Source organism: Oreochromis aureus, linkage group 3 (genome assembly GCF_013358895.1).
Source record: "Oreochromis aureus strain Israel breed Guangdong linkage group 3, ZZ_aureus, whole genome shotgun sequence".
Taxonomy (NCBI): domain Eukaryota; kingdom Metazoa; phylum Chordata; class Actinopteri; order Cichliformes; family Cichlidae; genus Oreochromis; species Oreochromis aureus.
In genome coordinates this window covers 56,965,563-56,983,562 of record NC_052944.1, presented here as the reverse complement: position 1 = coordinate 56,983,562, position 18,000 = coordinate 56,965,563, and the positions used below count along the sequence as shown (strand labels likewise).

The 18,000-nt window shown below is 41.7% G+C and overlaps 4 protein-coding genes across 5 annotated transcripts in view; all 4 read left to right on the top strand.

The window, feature by feature from the left end:
• lratb.1 (lecithin retinol acyltransferase b, tandem duplicate 1) overlaps nt 1-8,523 on the top strand; it is a 44,979-nt gene extending 36,456 nt beyond the window's left edge. The window contains exons 20-21 of the transcript XR_004199931.2: nt 825-920; nt 8,509-8,523. The gene's annotated coding sequence lies outside the window, so the exon portion shown is untranslated. The remainder of the gene's footprint in view (nt 1-824; nt 921-8,508) is intronic.
• Nucleotides 2,229-6,949, top strand: LOC116326574 (lecithin retinol acyltransferase-like). Its single transcript, XM_031747908.2, has 2 exons — nt 2,229-2,896; nt 6,498-6,949. The coding sequence occupies exons 1-2, from the start codon at nt 2,321-2,323 to the stop codon at nt 6,648-6,650; spliced, it is 729 nt and encodes a 242-aa protein (XP_031603768.1). The 5' UTR covers nt 2,229-2,320; the 3' UTR covers nt 6,651-6,949.
• Nucleotides 8,514-12,989, top strand: lratb.2 (lecithin retinol acyltransferase b, tandem duplicate 2). Its single transcript, XM_031747857.2, has 5 exons — nt 8,514-8,780; nt 8,940-9,045; nt 9,171-9,245; nt 9,933-10,085; nt 12,733-12,989. The coding sequence occupies exons 1-5, from the start codon at nt 8,563-8,565 to the stop codon at nt 12,886-12,888; spliced, it is 708 nt and encodes a 235-aa protein (XP_031603717.1). The 5' UTR covers nt 8,514-8,562; the 3' UTR covers nt 12,889-12,989.
• Nucleotides 12,990-13,607: 618 nt separating this feature from the next.
• Nucleotides 13,608-18,000, top strand: part of rbm46 (RNA binding motif protein 46) — a 41,089-nt gene continuing 36,696 nt past the window's right edge. Inside the window, exons 1-4 of one of the 2 annotated variants that reach the window (XM_031747869.2) lie at nt 13,608-13,723; nt 14,180-14,359; nt 16,691-16,871; nt 17,108-17,264. In XM_031747869.2, the coding sequence (XP_031603729.1) occupies nt 13,705-13,723; nt 14,180-14,359; nt 16,691-16,871; nt 17,108-17,264 (537 nt within the window). In that variant the 5' untranslated portion in view covers nt 13,608-13,704. Of the gene's footprint in view, nt 13,724-14,161; nt 14,360-16,690; nt 16,872-17,107; nt 17,265-18,000 lie in introns of both variants that reach the window. The other variant, XM_039605294.1, reaches the window with a different exon arrangement.

The window sequence follows — 18,000 nt, the reverse complement described above, 5'->3', positions numbered from 1 at the left end:
TCACTTCTGCAGCTAACCCATGTACAGTGATAATATCATGTTCAACACGTGATTTATTGATTTCATGGAATTGCATAAATTAATAATGTATAGCTAACATGTGCAGTTAGCTAGCATGTATCTGACATTGGCAACTTCATCACAGTTAACCCTTTTTCCAATAGTCAGTACACATGCTAGTCTCTGATGTGTTGTACAGCATATATGTCATTACTGTTTAGTTCATCTTCACTGTCATGGCTGAGGGCATCGTTAATAACAATGGTTTGGAAAGGTCACATAGAGTTCTCTGAAAGAGAGAAAAAGATGCAAATGTTTACAAAGAAGTGCTAAACAACTATCACACTCACAACGACCAAAAGGAGACGGGGACAATGACCAGTATCAGAGATGCAAACCAACTCTTAACGACCACAAACAGACACAAAATAACTACAGAAAGAAGATAATCAAAGTGAAACTAAAGACTAAAAAATCCATCGAGTTAACAAATGAGAATAAAATAACAACTTAACACAGAAAATGCCTTCATGCACAAATGTCCTCACAAGGTCTGAAATGGTTCCTGGTCCCCATGTGAACAGATTTACAGGTACACCCACACACCCGCTGAGCAGCCTGTCACTCATCTCCATTCACCTTTTAGCAGCGTCTCAGCAGGGATCACATCAACACTCATTCAGCAGGCAAATCTCATCCCTCCACAATCTTTCAGCACCAGTTAGGCTGTCTCAGCAGGGGAGATGGAGGCTCAGTGTGTCCATGTGTGTGTGTTTCTATAATCTACCCTTAATCCCCTCACAATCCTCTTCTTCTCTTTATAGAAGGAAGAAAGGCAGGAGAAGAATGAATAACAGAAATGAGAGGTGGATGAAAAACAGCTTCTGTCCTCCTGACTACAACTGCTGCTCTCAGCATTGGTAATTAAATCTGTTTTCACACATGCAAAGCAGCCACAGTGTCCGATTCACTGACATTGGACATGGCGTAGACTTTAACCTTAAACTCGTGTGAGGACAGTGCAGGTAAAACAGCTTCTGTCAGACACTTTTTAGGGAATAGTTCTGCAATTTTAACAGGCAGATCTGCAGTGTTGTGAAGGGCGTCACCAAGTTAAAGCCATTGTTATCTCTTAGAAACACTTATTCATGCGTTTATCACATCTTTATGAGTTGGACAAATTCGTCCTCGATTGTAAACGCTTTAAAAACCTCAGCTGCTAGAGAAAAGCTGATTTTATCAACCGTGAAATGCAAAGCTCATTTGATTTTGAAGCCATTCATGGATCAGTGCCACAAAATGAACTCCATAGTTTGACTCACTGAGGTCCTTTCCTCTAATAACCAAAGGTGACCCAGCTTTAAAGGCTGCTGCTCTGGAGCGCCATGTAACTATTTTTTTTTTCTCCAATGACTTCCTGTGGCTGTGAGCAAAAACAAAAGGAAAATATATGACTCTGCCTGAACTATATGGAGACTAATCATGCTTAGGTGCGTAATCACTCCCAGAAAATCTACATGGATTTAATATAGTGTGTTGAGTACACCGTCATTGTTTCCTCTATTTTAATAATGTTTCTGTTTGCAGACGTTTATATTAATTGGTTGTATTTTTATTATATTTTATCTTTTTTTTTTGCAGCAATTAAAAATCTGGCAGCCATCTCCAAATATACAGGAAGTTAGCGTAATCCAGCTGAGGGGTGATAACTTTTACGATGCCTTTCAGCAAGTTTAACTGGTGTAGGGATTTTTGGTGGAAGCTCGGAAGTAAACAAGGAGTTTAATGTGATACCAAGAATAATGACTTTATTTACTAATCAGCCTGCAGCTCACACACACACACACACACAAGCACAGCTCTGCAGACACACACTGCCAGTTCACTCTGCCTCCCTGTGAATGTGTGTGTGTGAGGCCATTTGGTGGCTTTGGGAAAGCTGCGACCTCAGCACAGTTCCCAGGAAGGTGGTGGTGATGAATGTATGAGAGCCACATTTTGCTGTGCTAGAAAGTTGTGAACTCTGCATTTGGTTGGTGTGGAGGTGGACGCTCTGCGGTTTGAGCAGAGTTCTGTTTTTCTGCCGTGGCCTCATACCTGACTCACAAACCTATTCCAGCCGCTCTGCAGATCCCTGAGAGCCCCCCCTCTCTCCCCCCTCTCCCTGTCCCACACCCGCGTTTCACTTGCAGCCTCTCTTTGCGGTCATGACGTCACGACCCCTCCCCTCCAGAGTGAGGAGGAAAACTCGTGGCTGTGCCCAGAGGAGGCCACAGAGAAGCAGATCAGTGATCACAGACCGGTTTACTGCAGCCCCACCATGCTGGACACGCTCACCTTCCTCCTGGAGAAGCTCTTCCTCCTCGCGCACATCAAGCTCTCCAGCCTGCTGCCTCCTCTGGGCGTAGAGTGCGCAGAGCCGCCGCCCACCACCAAGCGCTGTGACCGGGAGGACTCACCGCCGCAGCCGGACTCAGCCTCTCACCGGTTCCAGCGGGGAGACCTGCTGGAGGTTCCCCGGACTCTCTTCACCCACTTTGGCATCTACCTGGGCGACGACCGGGTGGCGCACCTCATCCCGGACATCCTCCCGGCGCTGACCGCCGACAGCCGCCAGATCCAAGAGATGGTGACCAACACGCGGCTGCTGCTCGGGGTCATCGCGAAGCGCGCCAGCGTGCGCGTGGACTCCGTGGAGGACTTCGCGTACGGCGCCGGGATCCTGCTGAACGCCATGGACCGCTCGGTGCGCAAGAGCCCGCTGGCCGGGGAAGAGGTGGCGCTGCGGGCGGAGCGGCTGGTGGGCACCGTCACCTACAGCCTGCTATGGAACAACTGCGAGCACTTCGTCACCTACTGCCGCTACGGTACCGCGCAGAGCCTGCAGACCGACAAGGTGAGCCCGAGCATAAGACCGACCCGCGTGGGTGCGGGGTGTGTTATGTCTAATATCTCTCCTTCTGATGGTAAACCCACCGCAGTGAGCAGGATCTATGAAGGAGAACCTGCTCTGTTTATGTGTCGTTGTATTTCCGTTATAAAAAACTGGCCTTTTTGACACTTAAAGTTTGTTTACAGAACTTTAAAGTTATATTTGCCGTAAGTTCTGCTCCCCTCTTTGCCAGATCGCTCTTGAAAAACATTTTTGGTGTCACTGACACTCAGAGTGACTCCGTATCATTCAAATCATTAAATGATTTGATAAATCATTAAAATGTGTCTGACACATTTTAACAGATTATAGGCCAACAAGTCATTTATGACAGTTTAAGTTTAATTTTTGGCACAACATCAGAGCGTTTACTTTGACAGCGCTGCACTGATGCTTCACGGTGATTTTTTTTTCTTTTTTCACGGTAAGCAGAAACAGTTTGTTCTGCTGCAAATCTTTATTTCTTCTTAACGTTTTATTCGAATGTGATCTTGAGGTGCATCCAAGCGTGTTTAAAAGGCTGTAAACAAAGCCCCGTTTTCCTTTCCTTTTACAGCAGTCATTAGATTTTGAATGTGTAGATGGTTTGTGAACTTGAGGCTGGATTTTTAAATGTGGCGGCACAAAAAATCTGAATATTAACTCTTTATCTGTTACCCGGTTTGGTGCAGATGGCCATGGGTGCTGGCAGTAAACGTGACACTGACTCAGACCTCGGGCTCAGGTGACATTCACAGCCAAACTCTGTGTCATTAAACATTTTTAACGAGGAAATAGAACAAGATTTATGCCCTCATCCTTTTCAGTTTTTACATCTTTTCAAAGCCATTCACTGGGCCACATTGGACCCTGTGCCAGGCTGGTTCTAGACCACGAACCGCATGTTTGACATCTGTTTAGAGTGATTGAGAAGTAATATTACAACAGTTTTCACAGTGAAACACATTGAAAGTAAATAGTCACCTGCATGACATTATTATTATTGATTAAATGCAATCACATTACTTTAATATAGCAGCTTTAATCACTTAAGTGGCATAAAAATAAAAAGAACCACAGCAAACAGGATCACAGCATCGTTTGCAGCTTAGGTTCACAAATACAGTCAGTGGTTAGTTATTATTATTGCTATAGAACCAGTTCGCTGTGTTCTGCCATGCTCTAGTCTGGCTGCATCTGTTTACCGGCTGCTCTGCAGGTCTTCTCTTTTTATTTCCCGTCCACAGAACTTTAAAAGTTCCACAGAGGTAGGATAGAGGAGTGGAAAGAAGCCATAATAGCAATAATCACGGATAAAGACACATCCAAAGTGGGGGGGGAGCTAAAAAAGGAAACACACCGTAAAAACCAGAAAGTCGCTGTTCTCTTTGTACAGCTAACTCTGTTCACCGCACTGATTTATTCATGAGCTTTAAGTCTTCATTTTCAGACATTAAAAACAACATTTAGAGCCCTCGGCCTCTGTTTCCAAGTGAATTTGAAGCTGCTTCTGAGCAGAAAAGGAAAATCTGGGTCACTTCTTGGAAAAGTCCTGAGAACAAGAGCTGCATTCAGACCAGAGTCGCCTGCCAGAAACCAAAAGGCAGCAGCAGAGTCTGGGCTGGTACGCTCTGATGATGATGATGATGATGATGATGATGATGATGCAGCAGAGGCTCCTGCACATCAGAAAGCTAACCTCTCTGTGGTTAATTCAGATTGTGGTTAGGCATCACAGAAGCAACTCTGTTTGAGGCTGTTTGGGTTCAGATTGGCGCCGTCCTTTTGGATTTTGTCCAAATATCTGAAAAACTAGAGACACTCCCGTCAGCTTCAGCTTTACTTTATGCTCCGTGCTAATAAGAAATGCTAATGAGAAAACAGATTAATAGCATGTTACACCATTTTCACCAGTTCCTCTGAACATCTGAAGTTCAAAGTAAAAAGTTCTAAGTGAAATGTTTATTACATTTGACATAAAAGCACAAAAAAAGTAAAAAAAACCCTGACAGATAATTAATATATTGAGTATTTAACACTCAGCAAAATCATTTATTATTATTTGAGCACCAAAGCTATTTTTAGCTAACAGTTTACTCAAGGTGCTTTATATTCTAAGGTAAAGACCCCACAGTGAAACAGTCCCTAGGTTGCTGAAGGGCGCTGCACCAACAACTTCCTTGTGATTGCATTGGTCATTAGAGGAAGGTTACCAATAGTTAATGTTAAATACAGCGAGCTGTCTACAAACATTCAGATTTTACACTTTGAGCTTTAGTGAATCTTTAAAAAAGTGCGACTCAAAAAACAGAACATTCGCCCTCACAGTAAAAGTTGTGGCTTACTGCTAAAATCCACACACATTTAAAAAAAGGCAGCTCTTACTTTGAAGGTCAATGATTCCTGATTTACAGTTTGCGTTATCACAGTGTCACTACTGCTTGGCGAGTCATAGCAACTTGACATCTTTCACACAAACTACAAGCGACCGCAGCTATCAGTTAGCGACCAAATCAATTGCGAGGATGTTTTTAGTGCACCATCAAATACATCTTTATGACCACTTTCACTCCACCAACCCGTTAAAGTATATACACAATTTCCCTAGCAACCAGTGGTTGGCATGAAGTCTGTAGGCCTGTGGAACAGGGGCCTAATACACTTGACCTACATGTAAAACAAATGCCAAACCAGTTAACATCACAGGGGGCGCTGTCTTGCACAGATCTGCAGAAGGGAGACCTCTAGTGGTAGGAAGCTCTGCCTCAGCTAAAAGAAACAAAGGAAAAAATACATTTGAAAGTTTATTTTCTTTTACATTAAAAAAATATATGTATATATCAATTACTGCACACACATACAAAATGAAAATTCTTGCTGTATATGCAATATTATCCTATCTTATAATGAAACTGAAGCTAAACGCAGCAGGAATGAAGAACAGGCTGTGGCTTCTCTCTTGCAGCAGAGAAACTTTCCCCTGATCGAGTTTCACTTCCTGTAATCTCTAACCTAAACATCAGACCTGTCTGCAGCCTCAGAGTCTGCCTCTACAGGTTCATTACAGGGGGGGCTAGGGGCCAACAGAAGCTCTTAAAAGGACCTCTTAGGGCCCCTCACTAAAATAAACATCAGGTCAATTATGGCTGTTATTCTGCTACAAGAGGTCGGCTTAGAGAAAGTCTTAAGACTGGGGCTTTGCTTCATTTGTATCCACCATAAAAAGCTCTTTGATTTGAGCTTTTTGGTTAGTCTTTGGGGAAGAGAATAGAGTGAATTTATTCTGTGTCTAATAGTTTTGTCTGTGTATTAAGCGACTCATTGGGTGTAAATTTAAAAAAAATAAGGCCTAAAGACTAACCAACCTACATGCTTTACACCTTGGAAAACTGCTGAGTGTTTTGGGGAGTTGCCCTGGTTTTAAAAACTGTGTCACATTGATTTAATTTGGGTTTTTTCCTCTTTGTTCACTGAGAAATAAAATTAATCCTGAGTTTATATTTTCTCATCACATTTAAAGCTCTTCAGCTGCTCTATTCATATGATCATAATTAATTTTGTGCCCGTTTTCCTCCTCTCTCTCCAGTTTTGCGAGTGGCTGAAGTTGCTGATCCGGGACCAGCGAAACGCCATGCTGACGGCACTGCTAGGGCTCCTTTCCATGGCTTATATGGGAATATCCGTCAGCACCGCCCTGCCAGCCTTCCTCATCCCCTTCACCCTGTGGATGGCGAGCTAGGAGCCGCCTGGAGCTGCACTTACTGTCAGCGTTCAATCCTTACCGCTGGTTCAGAGCTCACTGAGCCGCCATATTGGAAGACCAACACTATGGACGTAGTCTTCTGCAAACATTTTAACTTTTCAAAAAACTTTTTAAAATTGTACTTCACCATCTGTTAGCTTTTTTCTGCTGCACAGAAAGTGATTTGCTTGTTATTTTTTCAGTTCATTCCTTTTTAAAAAAAAAAAAAAAAAAAAAAGGAAAAAATGGAGATGGGAAGTTAACAGAGTTAGCAACAGGCTCAAAATTCACCAAAACTCAAAAATGTTGTGCCTCCAACAAGATTTGGTTGACTAATGATGTCTCAAGGTGAAAGGTTGTGCTGGTAAAGGAACCAAAGATGACTTATTTATTTTTCTGTTGAGGCCATACATACGGTTCTGAAGGGTTTATTGACTTGAAAAAAAATTAATTCTGCTTTCTATCTTGACCGTCTTAAAAGACATGAAACACTAAAGTCAGTCGTTTAATTTCCCTTTGTTTGAATGTTCCTTTTAGTACTGTAACCAGGTGAAGCTCATGTGTAAATGTCTGTAGATAGTCTACATGACCTGATTGTTTCTTAACAGTCACAAGCTTTTGTACAGAATTATTTTTTACCTCTTTGTAACAATGTGCTGTGTTTTATATGTAAATAAAGGAAATGGAAGCAAACAGATATCTTTTATTCCTTATCAACCACATAACCACGTCACCAATTCCACCCTTGTTGGAGTCTCCGAGTTTCTTCTGTCAGTCAAGGATGTGAAAATTTGAAAAACTACTTTCCTTTTGTTAGAATTTTAAAGTCTTGTAAATGATTTTTACCAATCAAATGTGAAAACCTGACAAAGTGAAGAGATTTAACATTGACACGTTTGGGGCTGCATTTCAGTGCCGTTGGAGATCTTGATGAAATGATGAATGCAGAAAAGTAACGTCCAACATAAAAATGTATGATCCACCGTGCAATACCATCTGGAAAGCATCTGATTGGCTTCATTTTTCAGACAGAGAACAGAACGAAAGGCAGCCTCCATCCAAAGAAGAGCTTTGAATGTCCTTCAAGAAGTCTGGAGTACTATTCCTGAAGACTACTTAAAGACATTACAAGAAAGCGTTCAGGCCGTTTGAAGAATAAAGGTGGTCAAACCAAATATCCACTTTCAAGCTTGTTAGAATCGTACCAACTTTTAAAGCTTCATACAATGCTTCTCATGTTTCTAATTATAAACGTAGTCTTCTGTGGATTGGTACACTGTTACCTCCCTCTGTTGGTGACATGTGGAAACTACAAGTACATGGAAACTGGCTGCAGCTTATATTATCTGACAGATGGTGAGATTCTAATGTTTCAAATCAAATTTAAGATTCTGCATTAAGATTTTAAAAGTTTATTTCTGACCAAGGCAAGGATCTTGGTCACACGATCTTAACAACATTTTAAGACTGTAAAATGTTAGAGATCAACGTCAACAATGTAAAATGTGATTGTAGTATAAAAACCAAGCTAATGTTAGTTACAGGTGATGCGTTGCACCCTATTCAGGTAAATATATCAGATTTCTTGAATGCCTTGCAGGCATTTCCTCAAATTTGGCACAAATTTTCGTGTCCATGCATGACCGAAATAGAAAGCCTGTGTTTTAGCTCATTTTCATACATTATGAACCTTTTCACCAGAAACGATAAGAGCCAGAAGATCATATCAGGTAGACAAACATGCATCTAACCATGGAAACTATGGAGCTTTCACTCAGTTTTAGAGTGTCCTGCTCAAAAAAAGCTCTTAAAGGTTCCCAGCAGTTTCTAATCCCCTTTCTGCCCCACCCACCAGCAGAACAAAACCACACCGCAGACAGCTCCACTTTCCCCTTCGTCTCCTCTCGACATGTTTCCCCTGCCGCTTCTCAGTCTGCTTTTCATCTCAGCCTCGGGACTCGAGCCATCGGCGGAGAAGAAGAAAGAGAAGGAGAATGAAGAGGAACTGGAGTGTCATGGAGGGGAGAGGAGGAAGAGTAAATATGACATGATATTCACCAGAGGAGACCTGCTGGAGGTTCCCAGGACTCTGTTCATACACTTTGGGATTTACCTGGGCGGAGGCAGGTAGGGGTGACACACAGCTAGAATATCAGTGAAACAGTTCAAAGCTATCAAAAGGTTTCAAAAAAGTGAAAATGTTGCTGATTCCAACGTTTTTCCTTCGTTTCTCACCGATGTCTCACACTTTCCATTTATTTGTCCTGACTCCTTTCCTTTCCACAGAGTAGCTCATTTCATCCCAGACATCATGCCCGTCATCTCCAGTGACCAGTATCGGATCAGACAGATGGTCTCCAATACCAGACTCCTACTGGGAGTACTGGCTAAGGTACACCAAGTGCTGCAGCAGCTGAGCATCTGGTTTAATGTGCAACAGCGTTTTCTCTCATATCAAATGACAGCAGGTAAAGAATCAGTTGTAAATGAGATCTAACTGGTGTCTTGTGTCTTCAGTGTGGCAGTGTGAGGGTGGACTCAGTAGAGGACTTTGCCTATGGAGCAGACATACGGGTCAACCCCATGGACAAGGTGAAACCAGGACAAAACAAACCTAAAACTTTAGTTATAAGATGTTAAAGAAGTTAAAGTACTTAACACATGATTCTATTATTGATAAGTCCTTCATCTAAATAGTAATACACCCAAAGGCACTTTATTGGTTTGAGATGCCATAAAGTTACATTTAAGGACTTTTTATACTATTTTTATGCTAGACTGTGGGCTTAATATACATGAAGCCACTCCTGGGTTAAGCCTAATTATTGAGTAAAAAGAGAAACACTTGCCTGTGAAGCAACACCTCTTATAGCTTTAAACTGAGAAAAAGAGAGAACACGGTGTTTCCTTTCAAATGTTTCTGGCCACCAAACTGGGAATTAACCTTCTAAATAAATGTTAATCTGAAGGGATTATAGATGTGGCAACAGCTGCAGGCAACGTGGGGTTATGGTAAATACTCTTGTATTTATGTAGCACTTTTCTACCAATATAAAGTGCCTTTTTACTACAATTGTGAATAGAAAGCACTTTTCCTACTACAATCAAGCACTTAAATCACTGTTAAATCACTACAAGTCCTATTCACCCAGTCATACAAACACTTCTTCCTGTGCTTGAGCATTTTATCAAACATTCAAACACACACCCACAAACCCTGGGGTTTGGGATCTTGCCCACACATACTTCAACACGCAGGCTGCTCTCTTCTGTGTGCAGGTATTAAGCCATGCAGTGCTGAAAGGGGAGGAGGTGGCCAGAAGGGCAGAGAAGCTGCAGGGAGAAGTGCCCTACAGCCTGCTGTGGTACAACTGTGAACACTTTGTCATGTACTGCCGATACGGCACTGTCATGAGCTTCCAGACATTTCAGGTGATCTTAGAGATGATAATGTTTTTTTCTTATTAATAGATCATTGCATTTTAAAATCACGTTTTTTTTTTAAAATCAATTACACAGCTAGAACGACTGTCGTCAGTTTGTCTTTTATAGCTGATAGAAAGCTCAACTTTCTGTTGTAGTTCTCCTCAGTTTATGTGGAGGCACTGAAAGCAGCTGTAATGGCACCACTTGTTCTTCTCTGGATGGGTAAATGCCACAAAATTCAACATTCAAGGTCCAACTCATCAGTGGGTGGCATGGGTTCAAATCTTGCTCCTGACTTGGGAAATGAAAAATGGAATTAAGAAATGAAGCTGCTGAAATAGCAGTTGAAGCGCTCATGATGTTTAAACTGTGAAAGTAACTGACTGTCATTAACAGCTCAGTCACAGTAAAGCAAGAACAGGACAGGAACCTCCTTTGATCAGGGGAAATTAGCGATTTCATTGAATTTCGTCATATTTAGCAACCATCTGGTCACCCAGATGTTCAGCAACATCTTTAATGTCTTGGGGATCTTTTCTAATGGCAAGGCAATTGCACAGATGCCCTGTAGGGGGAAACCCGTCTCCCCCCACAATTTGGATTACCTGCATCATCCTGGTCAGCAAATAATTGCACTTTATAAAAGCAGACAGATCCCTAACCCACTGCTTTCAATCAGTTTCAGTCTGCAATACCAGTGAGTGACATTCCTCACTAGGGGGCGCCACTCGACAGCATATCAGTGAATGCATTTAAAACTTGTCGGTTTTAAATGCATTCACAATCTATCCTCATGTAAAAACTTGTCACCCAAACTTTGACCTGAAGGCTCAGAATCTCTGAAAGAACAGCAAACAGCTCCTCCAACACTGAACACACATCAGATCACGCTTCTTTCCTACACTTCAGCTGCAAAGCAGTTGTTTCCTGCTGCAGATTAACACTGACCACAGATCAGACCAGCCTGCCTCTTTAATAGGGTTAAGCCCCCCTGTTGCAGCAACAGGCCCTGAGTGAAAGCTCTTTTGTTGTTGCAGCATTGTTCCGAGGCCGTCTGATTGCAGCGTGCGATTAAAAGCATGTACCCTAATCATGAAAGAAGGCAGTAAACAAAGATGCTTGTGCTGCAGTGCATGGACCGGAGGAAGACGAGTGTGGCAATTACAGTGAAATTTAAAAAGACCAAAGCGGCTTAAAGGACGTCGTTTGTATAAAAGAAATGTAAAAAAAGTGAAAGTCGTCATTAAAGACAGCTGCATGGTAGCATGTCAGTACCTTTAAGATTAGACAATTTATCAGTCAGCTGATAAACAAGCACAGAAGCATGTGTTGTGGACGGTTTTCACTTGTTTCAGAAGTGATTGTCTACAAATGTAAAGCCATGAAAACCAGATTACTGTGCAACTACTCCATCTAGTGGAAACACAGTGCTGATTTTAAACTCTGCACTGCAGTCCAAAAGAACACACACACACACTCACTGGCCAATTTATTAGGTATACCTTGCTAGTACTGGGTTGGGCCTCCTTTTTGCCTTCAGAGCCATCTTAATTCTTAGTGGTCCAGATTAAATAAGGTGCTGGAAATATTCCTCTGAGGTTCGGGTCCATATTGACATGATGTCATCACACAGTTGCTGCACATTTGTCAGCTGGGTATCCATGATGAGCAGTTCTACTACTTCCCACAGGTCCCAAATAGATCCGGTCACTGTTGAGGCTATTTCATTTCAGCGAACTCATCATCATGTTCAAGAAACCAGTTTGAGATGATTTGAGCTTTGTGGCATGTTAGGGGCAACTATTCATCAGAAAGATGGGATGGACATGGTCGGCAGCAATACTCAGGTGGGCTGTGGGTTTAAAAAATCCTCAGTTGGTACTAAAGTATACCAAGAAAATATTTTCTTCATCATTACACCACGAGCAGCAGCCTGAATTGTTGTTACAAGGCAGGATGGATTCATGCTGTTTACAGCAAATTCTGACTCTACTATCTGCATGCTGCAGCAGAAATGGAGATTCATCAGACCAGGAAGCATTTTTCCAATCTTCTATTGTCCAATGTTGGAGATCCTGTGCAAACTGTAGGTTTATTTTTCTGTTCTTAGCTGACAGGAGTGATACCCCTCCTGCGGTTATCTGCTGCTGTTGGTCTTCTGCATACCTTGGTTGCATCGAGTGGTTATTTGAGTTACTGTTGCTTTGCTATCAGTCAAACCAGACATTCTCTGACCTCTGACATCAACCAGGCATTTTCCCCCGGAGTGAAAAAAAAAATATCACTGGATATTTTCTCTTTTTCAGTCTATTCTCTGCAAACCTTAGAAATGGTTATGTGAGAAAATCCCAGCAGATCACCAGTTTCTGAAACACTCAACAACAACATTCAAAGTCACTTAAATCATCTTTCTTCCTCATTTGGATGCTCAGCAGGTCGATCATGACCATAAATGCACTCAGCTGCTGCCATGTGATTGGCTGATTAGATATTTTTGTGAAAGTGCAGTTAAACAGGTGTGTCTAAAGTTAGGCTTGTGACTGTATAACACTGGCAAAATGCCAGGTAGCACTTTAATAAAATAAAGGGTTTTAATTTAACATCACTATCATAGATGGTTTTACATTATTGCCTTTCTTCTTCTCCTTATCAGTTCTGTAAGACGATGAGGAAGCTGCTACTGAGTCGGCGTGTTGCCAAGGCAGCAGCAGTCTTGGCAGTGTCTTTGGTGCTTTACCTGCAGGCTGTGAGTCTGTGCTCTGCCCTACTGGCTGTTATACTGCCCTTCCTCATCTGGATGGCCTCATGAAGAAAAACTGGCCATTTGAACTTGAAGAAATTTGTCCCCTGAACAACAAAACATTTAAAAAGGAAAATTCAATAAAATATTTAAAGTTCAATAAAGGTTAAGTCCTGCGTTTTTACCGACTTTTAATCTGTGTCATCAACAAGAGAAAAACATGTTTGGAGTCGAGGAGAACAAGAAAAAAAAAGGTTTGCCTTATTTCTTGTATGTTAACATCTTATATTAAATAAACTTTTAATTTTAATTCAGTGGACAATTTCAGGTTACTTCAAGTCTAATCTAAGCTTTAACCACAATTTTAGTTGATCCATTAAAAAGCAACATTTTTTAACATAACATGATTACTATATGGTTTTGTGTCATTTTATTATGATTTTTTTTTATTAAACTTTATTCCAAAATTATTTTACACATGCTTCATTTACATTTTATTATGTATTTTGTTATTTTTTTATTGCTCCTATTTCGTTTCATTGGTGTTATGGTTTATTTGTTTAGTATGTTTTTTTAATCGAGTTAAAAACACATTTAGATTTTTTGGAGGGGTATATTAATTACTAGTATTATTATTATTATTATTTATTTGTTTATTTATTTATTTTTTACAATTTCCAAAGTTCAGGGTCATGCTTTAATATTTTATTTATTTATTTAGTTAGTTAGTTACTTTAGTTGTGATTGGCTGACGGGAGGCCAGCTTTATGTCACTCACAGGAGTTAGTTTGGCCCGGCGGCCCCGCCCTCTTTTCTCGGTGAATCGTTGATGAAGAGCGCAGCATCGTCCGGGAAGTGCAGGGTTTTATTTCACTCTGACAGGAAATGGCGCTGGAAAGAAGCGGTAGGATTTTATCCGGCCCAAAATAAAGTTTCATTATCATGGTTTCATGCTTTGAGAAACGGTCGGAAGACAAGAAAGTTTAAGTTATATAACGGAGCTGCTAGCATGACGGCTAGCTGAGTTAGCAGCGGAACTTTGGCTTTTAAGCTTTAAACGAATAAAGTTAGCTACACATGAGCAGGTTAGAAACATAATATTAGTGTTAAATGTTGCTGTTTGGCGTTAAGATGTGAAGTGAACTCTTGAAAGTGTGAAAAATAAACTACAAAAGAAAATAAAAGCTAATTTAGCTTTTATAGTGGCCTTTGGTTATATACAAAAGACGGTGACTTACAAAACAGGCAAAAAGCACAGATATAATATTTTCAACAGAGTAAAGTAAATTATAAGACACTAAAAGTTCACATCATCCTCGGGTTCTATTTATGAGTGTTGCAGTCTCTTTTTGTTGGACAGAGGATCTCAGGGAGGAAGACGTGAACACGGACTCGGGTGAGGAGGCGAGGCCGCTGGTAATGGAGGAGGACCTAAAGGTGATCTGTGCTAAAGAGATGGCTCTGCTGTCCCTGATCGACAAGACGGGCTACAACATGGTGCAGGAGAACGGGCAGAGGAAGTACGGAGGTCCACCGCCAGGTATGTCAACCTGGGACTCATGTAAAACAAACAAACAACAGCCCCAGGGTAGCTGTGGAGTCCTAGTTGTGTCAAAACGGATGTATATGAGCTGTCTACGAGAGAGGTAGGTAACAAGGTGGCTCCCTGTTTACCTGGTTAGATCATGTGGTAGCCACGCCCTGTGGACAGCAGGCAGCAGAATGAGAGGATACTCTCTGGTCCAAACTGTGGGCTTTGTTTTCATTTAGACTATTTTATTTTTATTATTGCATAAGGTTTATTTTAATTCCATCCATCCATCTTCATCCGCTTTATCCGAGGCCGGGTCGCGGGGGCAGCAGCCTAAGCAGAGAAGCCCAGACCTCCCTCTCCCCAGCCACCTCCTCCAGCTTATCCGGGGGAACACCAAGGCGTTCCCAGGCCAGCCGAGAGATATAATCTCTCCAGCGTGTCCTGGGTCTGCCCTGGGCCTCCTCCCGGTGGGACATGCCGAACACCTCACCCAGGAGGCGCCCAGGAGGCATCCTTGTCAGATGCCCGAACCACCTCAACTGGCTCCTTTCGATGTGGAGGAGCAGCGGCTCTACTCTGAGCCCCTCCCGGATGGCCGAACCTCTCACCCTATCTCTAAGGGAGAGGCCAGCCACCCTTCGGAGGAAGCTCATTTCTGCCGCTTGTATCCGCGATCTCGTTCTTTCGGTCACTACCCACAGCTCGTAGCCATAGGTGAGGGTAGGGACGTAGATCGACCGGTAAATTGAGAGCTTCGCTTTTACACTCAGCTCCCTCTTCACCACGACGGACCGGTGCAGCGTCCGCATCACTGCAGCCGCAGCACCAATCCGTCTGTCGATCTCCGGCTCCCTTCTCCCATCACTCGCGAACAAGACCCCGAGATACTTGAACTCCTCCATTTTAATTCACTAATTTTAATTATTTGCTCTTGTTTTATAACTTATGATATTCTTCTTTATTGCATTTCATTCAAACTTACAGATAAATAAGTCTTTCATACATTCATTTTCCTTTAATTAGTTTTAAATAATGTATTTTTGCACATTTCATTTTCTTTAGTTTTATTATATATGAATTAAATTAAAATTTATTAAAAAATCAATTCAATGATAAATTATTGTTTATATGTTCTAACTTTTATTTTGACACTTTTTTTTTTACTGATTTTAATATACCGTATTTAACTTTTAACTTTAGTATATTTATTTTTGCTAATTAAATTTTATTCCTTTTCAATGTATGTTTGGTAAAATTATTTTTTTTTAATATTTCTTTCTAGGGGTATACGGTAGAAACGATATAAATTTGGCCAATGGTAGGGATTTTGACTATACCGCTGTACCGCGATAGCGCCTGTTGATGGCGTCATCAAGCTGCGCCTGTTTTGGTCGAAAGCATTGCAGCAGCTGCAAACAACATCATCTGCAAATTATGCCGGGCGACAGTAATAGCAAATAGCATTGATTCATTAATGCTGAATTCTCTCGCAGCTGCTCTATTCCCATGTTGTTGCACTATATTAATATTCGCAGTGTTTATTTGACTTTGGGACCTGAAGCGCACGGAGTTTTGGACCCAGATTACTCCGCAAGGCTCCTGACTACGGCAGCCGTAATGCTCCGGCAATCCATCAAGTGGTGGGGCTTCGTAGCTTACCAAAGTCGTACAAAGTCAAACATTTTTTGACAGATTTTTTAGCGCTGTGTACCACATAAAATCGGTTCGAGGTCAGTAAGCACAACCAGAATTCATACATAAGGCACCCTGTCGATTTTTGAGAAAATTAAAGGATTTTAAGTGTGCCTTATAGTGTGTAAAATACGTTATACAGAAGAAAAGAATATATCGCGATACATATCGTTACGGCACATGCTTCAAATTATACCGTGATATGGATTTTAGGCCATATCGCCCAGCCCTATTTCTTACATTGTTCTAGTTTTACCACCTTTTATTGCATTTCATTTAAATGTTTCAAATTATTTCAGTTATTAAAATAAAAAATAATTGATATGATTTTGTTACATAAACTTTTTTATTTGTAAGTCATGCATTTATTTTTTAAATTTATGCTGCTTTCAGTTTATCAGATTTGCTGTAATCTGCACAGCTTTCAAAAATACCTGCAGCAGCATCTGCTCCAATCCACATATTTTAATAATAATAATTTATTTTAATTAAGTTCCTAATTAAAAAGTCGTCAACCAAAAATGAAGAAAAAATGAAGAATAGGTCAGTAGAAATCCCAGAAATACCTCCTAATCTGATCAAATAAGTCACAGAAATGTTTATGAATATGAAGGCTTTGATCAGCTGACTGTGTCTGTGGTGCAGGCTGGGAGGGTCCCGCCCCCCCGCGGGGTTGCGAGGTGTTCGTGGGGAAGATTCCCAGAGACATGTACGAGGACGACCTGGTGCCGCTGTTCGAGAAAGCCGGGAGGATCTACGAGTTCAGACTGATGATGGAGTTCAGCGGGGAGAACCGTGGCTATGCCTTCGTCATGTACACCGACAGGTCGCTCATCTTCCTCAGTTTTCTTTGACTCTTGCGTTTGTTTTTCAGGTGGACGCAGATAACGTTACTGTATGGGGCCCAACCATGTTTATATGTGTAGTACACAGGCATTTTGAGTCACGTCACGCTGAGTATATGTTCATTTTTTTTTGTTTTTAATTGGCAAAAGTAGTTAAGCAGTCCAGTGAAGTGAAATCTGTGCAAGGAGCTTAAAAAAGAGTGTTTCTGTGCTCCAGAGAAGCAGCTCAGAGAGCCATCCAGATGCTGGACAACTACGAGGTGCGCCCGGGGAAGTTCATCGGCGTGTGTGTGAGTCTGGACAACTGCCGCCTCTTCATTGGCTCCATCCCCAAAGACAAGAGGAAGGACGAGATCATCGAGGAGATGAAGAAGGTAAAACAGACTCACTCACTGACCTACAGTGCCTGGTTTCCATATGTGAGACCGGCATCTTTTAACTGTTTGGGTCCAAACCTTTCCCTCATTACTGCTAATGGAAATGGAGGAGAAGCGAGAGGATCAGACCGCTGTAAGAGGAAGAAGACGATCTAAGTTAAAGTCTTGCAGGCAGCAGATGGATCATTTCAGATTTAGTCCGGCCTGCTCTGCAGCTTTAATGTGTCCTCACTGTGGAGGCTTCACTTCTCTGCAGAGTTTCGCTGTCATCTCTCAGTTCGAGCCTCAGCCGTCCGCGCCCTGCACAGCTGCTGTTTAATTCAGTAATGATTGATCTGCAGCTCGGCAGCTTTCTCCTTCTCCTCCTCCTCTCCATCTTTGATGAAAAACCTGAAAAAATAGCTGAAAAGATTGAGTAAAAAGTTGGGTCTTTTATAGATATTTGTTTGTAAATTTCATGGTAAAGATTGTAAAAATGGCCTCAGCGGGAAAGAGAGCAGAGCAGCCCACTGGTGTCAGTTTGACACTGTTGGTTTTTGATGGGAGTCACGTCTGTGCAGGATGCCTCCTGTTCTACATTTATGGAGCTGGTTTGTGAATTTTATGATGATAAAACATAAAATAATAATTAATTTTTTTAAAAGGCTTTCTAACAGGATGAGTTAAGGCACTTTGAAATCAGATGATTCTTTTCACTCTCCCTGTATTACTGTTTGCTCTTTTCTCTGAAGCA

Coding starts and splice junctions, on each gene's coding strand:
- LOC116326574 (XM_031747908.2), top strand. CDS start 2,321: ATGCTGGACACGCTCACCTTCCTCCTGGAGAAGCTCTTCCTCCTCGCG. Junction 2,897..6,497: donor AGAGCCTGCAGACCGACAAG/GTGAGCCCGAGC, acceptor CTCTCTCTCCAG/TTTTGCGAGTGGCTGAAGTT.
- lratb.2 (XM_031747857.2), top strand. CDS start 8,563: ATGTTTCCCCTGCCGCTTCTCAGTCTGCTTTTCATCTCAGCCTCGGGA. Junction 8,781..8,939: donor ATTTACCTGGGCGGAGGCAG/GTAGGGGTGACA, acceptor TCCTTTCCACAG/AGTAGCTCATTTCATCCCAG. Junction 9,046..9,170: donor TACTGGGAGTACTGGCTAAG/GTACACCAAGTG, acceptor TTGTGTCTTCAG/TGTGGCAGTGTGAGGGTGGA.